Here is a 9,013-nt window from a genome sequence, read left to right as displayed (position 1 = left end):
GCTAGGGTTCAACAACTGATGGAGAATAAATAAACTGAAAATATGACTTTAATCCCTCAAATTTAATTTTTTTTCATATAAAACCGACATAATTTTTTTACTCAAAAAAAAAACCCAGTGATTAGGATCTACCTAAGTGAATTCATTAATTACATATTAATTTACACATTTTACATTTTTAGATGCCTAAAATACCCGTATTGCATATTTGATGTGCACAGTTAATTCTATATGCAGATTATAAGGAGAGAGTTAATGATTTTGCAAAAAGAAAAATAAGAAAAATAAGACATTAATGATAAAAAAATTCATCGCATATTAATATCAAATATGAGAATTGTTTGCTTAATTCTATGTATCTGGCATTATGTGTTCATATATAATTAGACCATATTAATTTAGGAAAACTAATGAAAGGTGCTTGAAAACTTTGAGTTTTAACTATAAGGACAAAATAAAGAATAAAATGAATAGTACCATGTTTGATTTTTTAGTGTAAAAATATGGTTTTTCGTTAAAATGAACAGTACCACGGGCTTTTCGTTGAAACTCCCTATTAATTTGCCTACCTACTATTTGAAATGTTCATTTCCAATGATGCAAAATATTGTATACCAACAACAAAAATATTGCATAAACTTAGGAATTGGATCATGCTTTTGATTGTATCTTTTTACCTACAAACAATCATATACATATTACTTTATATATTTTTACCAAAAAACGTCAATAATAGGCTAATATATGTAATAATACATGAAAAATAATTTACCTACCATGTATACAAAAATGTTATTTGATTCAAAATATATAATCTAGGTTTTCTCAAAAAAAAAAAAAAAAATATATATATATATATATATATATATATAATCAAGGTGTATTATATATATATTTTTATATAATTGGAACAAATTAATTTACCTACCCACAAATTAATTTCCAATAATTTACCTATGAAAAAATTATAACCCGTGTGTAATATAATATCTTTTTTTTTCACTAATATATGGAGAATAATTTACCCATAACAAGAAGAAATGTAATTTGATGTATTATATTGAAAAATATTATGTCATACCTATATTTATACAATAATAAAACGTGCCTAATATATGTAACAATACATGAAAATTAATTTACCTACAAGTTAGAGAAGTGTTATGTGATTCAAAATATATAATATGGATTTAGTATAATTTTTTTAATAATTGGAATAAATTAATTTACTTCCCAATTAAAGCAATATAAAAGGTAAATTTTTGGTATGATATGGATACAATTAATGCAATACAACATTTTATATATTTTATTTCACTTTTTCTACAACTTTTAATTTGGAATAAATTTAGGGATTTGGAAAAGTGGCATAGGTGTAAATAAATTGTATTAGTAGGTCAATAGTGTTCTAATGTGGCTGCAGATTTTAAATTTGGGTTTTTATTAGATGTTTATATGTATATGGGTTTTTATCTAGAAATCATGAATTGTAAGAGCTAGAGCATCCTAAAATAAAATCATTACCATTTAGTGCTTTCTTGAATACCTACTACTTTTCATTCAAGAATGATACATGTATTGTCATTTATTCTCTTCTCGTTTAGCAAAGTACCTTATTTAATTCACTAATGCTATCACCTTACTGAAGGAAAATGATATATCTACAGTTTTATTCCGCAATAGTATTTTCTCAATGTTTATCTTCATATTACAAAAAGAAAACTAATGAAAATGATTTGAAAACTTTTAGTTTTGACGATAAGGACAAAATAAAGGGTAAAGTAAATAGTATCATGATTGACTTTTTTGTGTAAAAATGTGGTTTTTCGTTAAAATGAATACCGATAACTTTTCGTTAAAGGTCTCTATTACAAAGTCAACATAGATTTTTTTTTTTTTTTTTTGATATTGCTATTCTAGCTTGTCATATTTTCTTACTCATGTTTGATGACAAGTTTACCTCGACCCTACCTCGTTACACTTTTTTACGAATATTTTACAAGTTTTATCTAATATCCTAATTAAATAATACAAAATATATTAAAATTGAACATTTGAACACTGCATCAGTCAAGTCGTTATGGTTTGGTTTCTGATTTTTTGCTCAAAATGCCAAGCTTATTTAATTGTTTCATAAAAAAAAGTATGTCCCTCCAATAAATTAAGCATAATTATATTTTATTATTCTCTTTCATTCAGATTACATCTACATTTATTTTATAGTTTTGTCATCTTTCTTCACATGAAATATTTTATTATAAGAAGAAATGTGAGGCATGATTTGCCTACTCAATTGCTTAGAGAATTTCTAATGGAAGATACAAAATGTTTTGAAATTTTTATTTTACATTTTAAGTTGGCTGTAAAACATTCTAATGACAGGATGTAGAATATTCATCTTCACGGGGAGATGTAAATAAAAATGTAAATATAATCTCTTTTTACATGTTTTGGAGGTGGGTCCTGTGACACACCCCGACCAGCACGCCTTGATTCTAGGATCGGGGTGTGTCATCCTGGCAGTTAAAGAACGAACAATAAATAGAATCTCAAATTTACATCTCTCTCGTAAGTGTAGAACCATCATTTACACCTCTTGAAAAATGCAATATATAGCTTTTACATCTCAAATTTTCTCTATTAGAGATGCTCCTACACCATTGAAGATGCTCTATCATGAATGCCAAAGCTAAAAAATGGTGCTATATTGTGGAGTGGAGAATGCTATTGGTTGATCAGGTTACTAATAGTACTGAGATAATCTCCATTGATGAAGAAAAAGATTAAAGAAAGTTTTGATGAATTTGGAGAAAGAACAAGAGAAAGAGAAGGAGATAGAGCAACGAAAGCAAGAATCTGAGTGGTTTCTAATTAATAAGAAAGTGAAAGCATTACGACACTTTATAACAGTAACAAACTACTCTATGATTGAAGGACTGTGGAGATATTACATTTGAGCAGTTTAAGACAATGATATCCCAGCCGAGTTCTTATGATTGAAGGACAGTGGAGAAATTACATTTGAGCAGGGTTCGGCCGAGTCCTAAATGAACTATAACTGTTAAGGATTGACAATCGATTCTGATAAATTTGGGGTTATTCAAAGGATCAAAATGCATGCTTAATCAGATAAGAATGATTTAAGTTAAAAAGGGAACTAGGTTTAGAGTCATGTTTCGAATGGATTAGGTATAAGTTTCGGTTAAGGAAGGATGGGTTGGAATATTCAGAGAAATGTCGAGGAGGCTTAGTCCTATCATGACTCTACCTCGATAAATCGACTTATCCTTAATGGTTTGCCTATAAATAGAAGGGGCTTCACAACGAGAAAATGATCTTCAACTCAACACAAAAATCAACGCTCTACACAAAACCTTCTCACACCCTGAGAAAAATACTAACTACTCACTAACGCGTCTTCGTTGGCCGATATTCAATTTGGTTAAACATCACTGTGTCAACAATCGGCGACACCTTTAGCTTGGTTAAACATTACTGGAGATGTAGAACCTACATGGCCTAGGAGACTTTCAGTTTGGTTAAACAACACTCTCATATCCTTGTTAGTTGTCTATCCAAGTCTCGGCAAACGAGGAATTCTCTATTTTTTTTGTCTGAAGAGATCATCTCATCAGTTTCGGCAAAGTGAGGTGTTCCCATGTTACTCATTGTTCAACACAACGAAATTCGAATCAATTATTGAACTTCGCACCGAGATTAGTAACCTTATCTTCATGTTTTAAGAACCCTAGGTCGAGACTGTTCCTTTCTCAACTGTAGTCTTTCGGTCTAGAAAGCAGCGCGCTTTGACAGCACAACCACAATCTTACTTGCTCGACTCACCTTGGTGGCAAGTTAGCACGCTTGCATCAACTACAAGAAGGACGCAGTTAGATCTTAGTTACTCGGCTTATCGTCACGTAGGCTTGGTAATTTTTAGAGTCAACAATTATAGAATTGTTTCAATTTATTTGCAATAATGTTGATACTCAATAAAATACACACACACACTAATTTGTTGGGGTACTTAATTAATTTTATCTAGTTTTTGCATAACACTTTCATTTCAAGCAACGGGATGTCCGTTGCTTCGTTTTAGGGCTTTGAGTTTGTCTCTTGAAATTCTGTAAATAATCAGAAATAACGGGCTTGTCAGGGTTAAGATCTGAAACTTTAATTTTTTTTTTTTAATCTTTAATTGGTTCATTGACTATTATGTCCATCTATGCAAGGATTTTGTTGGTTTTGGTTGTCATGCCCCTTTATGCAAAGAGAGATTCTTTGCCCGATTAGGGGTGGTGTGAGAGGAAATTGCATAAAAAGTGAGACAGGGTTAACATGATAGTGCGGTAGGACAGGATCGGGGGCGTTTGTTTGCCCTCACTAAGTGGGACTGGACTGGACTGGACTAGCTGTTAGTCCAATAAGGTGTTTGTTCCATGCTGGGACTAACATTAATGAGACTAAAGGGGACTAGCATGGACAAAACCCTTCACTAAGAGGTCTTAGCGAGACCCCCCAATAACCATGGGACTAGCTAAGACTATCTCCTCTCGTCCTCGTCATGCTCAACAACCACTCTTGATAGACTCCTCGTCATCTCCGGTCACCTAGATCATAATAAAATATTAATAATTTATATATTAAATAATATAATATTAGAATTTGTTATTATCCAGCTTCTTAGTCCAACACTGCACCAAACACTTCACTAAGTTAGTCCAGCTTAGTCTAGTCTAAGCTAGTCCAGCTTAATCCTTAAAGCTAGTCCAGTCCGAGATAGTCCGACGCAACAAACGCCTTTGTGTCTTAGTCCGTAGGGATGACCTGATCCTATCTCTAGACCTTAGAATTTCTTTGATTCACCAGCCACTACATGGATGAATAATCTCTCCAAAATCAGCTTTTTGATCAGTGATTCACCGACCACTACATTCAGGGATCCCACCTTATTCTCAAACCTTGCGGCTCGGTTGATGGGCACTCCGGTAGCTAGGCTCATCTTGCATACAAATTCTGGCGGTTATACAAGACTATTTTTGTTTTTTTTTTTTTTTTAAATGTCCTGTAAGGCTCCAATTTTAAGCACTAAACTTTGATGTGTCAATATATGGGCCACACGATCATTTTTGCAGGATCACTAACTCTACTTATTGAGAAAGAATCTCATATTGATGAGAGAATAGACCTTGCATAAGCTTATAAGTAAGTTGGGCTACTTCACATATTACCAATTGATTTACCGTGAAACTTCAACTTTCTTCAATACTATTAAATTTTCCTACAAAAAAAAAAAAAAAAAACCCTGATAGGGTAGTATATTTATTTACAACTGCGATGCAATGACAGTGGGAGGTTGTATTTTATTTCGTTATAATATAAGAAGCTTTTCATTTTTTGAAACAAATGATATTACCACTAGACTGTAGTAGTAAGTAGCAGAAACTTTATTATTCTCTTCATTTTTACCACGCAGTTACGCTTGAGCTAGCTGATTAATATCAAATGGAACAGCATCAGTAGGAAGCGTGGCATTGTATGCTCTTCCGCCTAGAACAACATTTGAACTCTCACTAGGATGGATTGCATCCCAAAAGGAATACTGAGTCCTGTTTTGGCATGGGGTATTGAAGGGGACGCATAGCCCGGTCTCACGTACCACCTCACAGCATGGTGCATCAAAAATCACAGAACCTGGAATACCAAACAACTGATAAAGCTCTACACTTATTTTCCACCCTAATTGAGATTAATTATGTTAAATACCAAGCGAAAGAAAGTATATAAGAAAATAGTTACGTACCAAGAGATGCAGCGGCACTGGATAATCCAATCCCGTAGAAATCTATATAAGTGAACTTAGCGTCGGTTAGGTTGCTGTTAAGGTCATCGACAAGTGATTGAAGCCTTGCGTTGAAAACTTGGACTGCACTGTTCATGTTATCTGAGCATAAAGAGACGTTGTTTGTGCTGCGATTGCACATAGCCACTTCAAAGGGTATAGAACCAATTGTACCGAGCCCGAAAAGGGCTATCTTTCTTGCCCCAGAATTGTACAACGTCTAGCATTCCAGTAAGTTATTCAGCGAGTAGACGTAAATAACATATTTTTAGTTAATATGAATAGGTTAATCTCTTACTAGTATCACACATGGTATGTCGTCATACTGTGAATTTAGAATGAACGTTTGAATAACAGTGAGTTCACCTTATTTGTTTTCTAAATTAACAGTTTGATAACATAACATGCATGCTCGTGTCTAGGAAGAGAAAATTAAACTAGAATCGGGAAACATCAAAGTTTTACCACTAACTTTTATTTGCCCAGAATACTGTTGAATAAGAACTCCTGCATATTGCTCAGAGGTAAATTGGCGGCTAGTTGAGTATAACCTTGGCATAAAGTAGTTGTTAATGTAGTCATTACTGCCAATTGTAACTGTATATATGCACTTTCCCAGGTACTGGATAGCTGCTGAATTATTATTTCCCTGAAGGGAAACAATCTGTCTTACTATGTTTTGGTGATTCACCAACTGCTTATTAAAGGTTACTCTCATACCCTGCAAATTAAATATTGTATTATAGAGATATTTGTTGTTCCAATAACATAACTTTGCAGGGAAAATCAAGCATAAAGATAAAAAAATAAAAAATAAATAAAAATAAAAACGTACGTGAATAATTAGAAAGAAAAATTAATGAGTGTGAAATTATATAGTTACCTGGTTCCGTCCCGATTCATCACGAATACCTGCTGCACCGGATGCGTAATTCACACCGTGGAGTATTTTCCATCCTATTGCAGCAGCAAAAGGTGGAATGTAATGACTAAAGCCTAGTAATTCAGCTGTAATGATGAAATGTTAAACTAATTAGCATGATGATGTAGATTTATAAATGAGTTCATGCTAAGAAGTTTTTTTTTTTTTTTTTTTTTTTTTTTTTTTTTGTACAAGCGATAATACTATTTACTACACTAATAAAATGGAAGATTTAAACTCCAGAGGTAATAGATTGAAAAAAGAATGTCATGTCCACCACTTGCTATGCCAAAAAGTGTACCAAATAAGCGACTTATAAATTACTTATCTATGTACCAAAAGTGTATCATATCTCTTCCATTTTCCCCTCGCATTTTTCCTTTTCTATGTATCAATACAAAAAAAAAATGTACCAATCTTAAGAAAAAAAAAAAAAAACATATCAATAAATCGATTTATAAATTACCCAAAAATAACCAAAATTGTTAACAAAATAAAACACATGAATTTCATAAGCAAAATAGAAAACATAAGTACGAAATTAAAAACAAATGTATTCGATATTTATGGTTAGATTAGATATTGAATATAAAGTTTTTTTTCTGGCAATAAAAAGGAAGACAACTGGTGGTAAGTTACGGTTATCCATTCTTTTAGGGACCGGAGTGACTATGGGGAAGTTTCACCAGCCCGTGGCCACAAGTAGACTCACCAGCTCGGAGTATCGAACCCAAGACCTCCCACATTTTTTTGTTTACTGGGGAGTCGCAATCTGCGTCATTACCACTGAGCCACTTGATATATTGAATGTAAAGTTAAGTATTTGGTTTTTTTTTTTAACAAAGTATTATTGGACTTTTAACATAAAGAAATGTCACTAAATTTTGTGCAAAAAGACCAAACGACTGACCAATAACATCAACCAAATTACGTCCATTGGAAAACCTTCCGGTTGGACCTCTTGGAAAATCAATGCCGTAGGGTTTATAATTTGCTTTAGCCAACGTTAAAAGGCCATTGTTGTTTCCACTGTCAGATAATGAGTCTCCAAATATGAAGTAACATGGAACTTGTGGTGCCCCATCAACAAAACAAGAATAATGTAAGATTGAAACCAACAACAAAATTGGGACCACCCACAAAAATGGCTTCATAATTTCTACGTGCATCCCAATGAAGAAGAAAAAGAAGAGAGACAGAGCCAAATGCAAAGGTGATGATGGGTTAAAAAAAATTGGTGGTTTGGTAAGTAAACTAAATGGGAGGACTTACATATATATATGCTTCAAAAGAATATTGGGTTGTTTAATTTTAACCAAAATTAACCAAACTAACGCCTAGTGGAGGTGATGGTCCTCATTTATATTTGACTTTGCATTAGTAAACTTTTATTTTTGACCTAATTTCTCTTTCTTTCTTTTTTAAATGACCAGCAGGTGGCTTCGCCACGACAGGGAAGACACACAGAGATATTTCAGCCTCCTCTTAACCACCATCGTGTGATTCAAAGCCAATGGATGGTTAGGATTTGAGCTGACTTGGGATTTTGTCCCAAGCTTAGCTCTATGAGTTTTGGCTACGTAGTCGTTTCTCTTCCCCCATGAATAAAAGAGAGAAGCAGAGCTCCATGTTTGAGCTACTGTGAATCTTATTTTCTCTTGGCAACAACATCAACTCTTCTCCAAATCTTATCAGTTTTGGCGTACGGATCACTAATCTTCAAGTTAAAACACTTAAACCCAAAAACTTATACCTTAATCTAAAATTGAAATCTAAATATGAAAATGGTTAACTACGCTCCGTCGCTTTGATCAGCTACTTGTCAGTGGCCGTGGTTGCTGTGGAGCCAAAAATATTCACTAGGCGACACGTGGACTTTTGGACAAAAGAGGACAAAAATACCCTCGAGGCATACCGAGTTTCCTACACGCGAGCAGTGGAGAATCATCCATCAACCAAGTCAGGAGTACCCAAAATGGGTAACAATTCAAAACCTATTTCATTCCATATATGTTTTTACCTCATTTTTTCCTTATTCAATTAGCCATTTATTTCAAACATTCCATAACATCCTCAACCAATTAATATAATCAATATATTAAAGGCTAATTTAATCACCCATTATACCCCAAAAATCACACCAAGGGCCGGCCATTCCCATCCAAAAAGAGCCTATCATATTCTCTACCTTTTCCACCATTTTCCCTTTTTAATTATTTGGTAACTCCTAATTAAACCTAAATTAAACC

At 33.3% G+C, this 9,013-nt stretch overlaps 1 protein-coding gene across 1 annotated transcript; it reads right to left on the bottom strand.

Annotated features, from left to right (window-relative positions):
• Positions 1–5,343: 5,343 nt before the first annotated feature.
• On the bottom strand, positions 5,344–8,009 carry LOC139190032 (GDSL esterase/lipase At5g45670-like). The gene is made up of 5 exons (XM_070809726.1): positions 7,675–8,009; positions 6,726–6,850; positions 6,315–6,563; positions 5,804–6,062; positions 5,344–5,694 (listed from the first exon to the last, which is right to left on the bottom strand). The coding sequence occupies exons 1-5, from the start codon at positions 7,931–7,933 to the stop codon at positions 5,477–5,479; spliced, it is 1,110 nt and encodes a 369-aa protein (XP_070665827.1). The 5' UTR covers positions 7,934–8,009; the 3' UTR covers positions 5,344–5,476.
• Positions 8,010–9,013: the final 1,004 nt, after the last annotated feature.

The sequence above is a fragment of the Malus domestica genome, chromosome 12 (assembly GCF_042453785.1).
Source record: "Malus domestica chromosome 12, GDT2T_hap1".
NCBI classification, from domain to species: Eukaryota; Viridiplantae; Streptophyta; class Magnoliopsida; order Rosales; family Rosaceae; genus Malus; species Malus domestica.
The sequence above is the reverse complement of the archived record's forward strand: the minus strand, read 5'-3'. Positions and strand labels throughout refer to the sequence as shown.

What these genes read in the sequence shown, in the direction of transcription:
- LOC139190032 (XM_070809726.1), bottom strand. Translation starts at nt 7,933, where the DNA reads ATGCACGTAGAAATTATGAAGCCATTTTTGTGGGTGGTCCCAATTTTG. An exon ending in ATGAATCGGGACGGAACCAG is followed by an intron (nt 6,564 to 6,725) that starts GTAACTATATAA and finishes TTTAATTTGCAG; the next exon opens with GGTATGAGAGTAACCTTTAA. An exon ending in CAGTGCCGCTGCATCTCTTG is followed by an intron (nt 5,695 to 5,803) that starts GTACGTAACTAT and finishes TTGGTATTCCAG; the next exon opens with GTTCTGTGATTTTTGATGCA.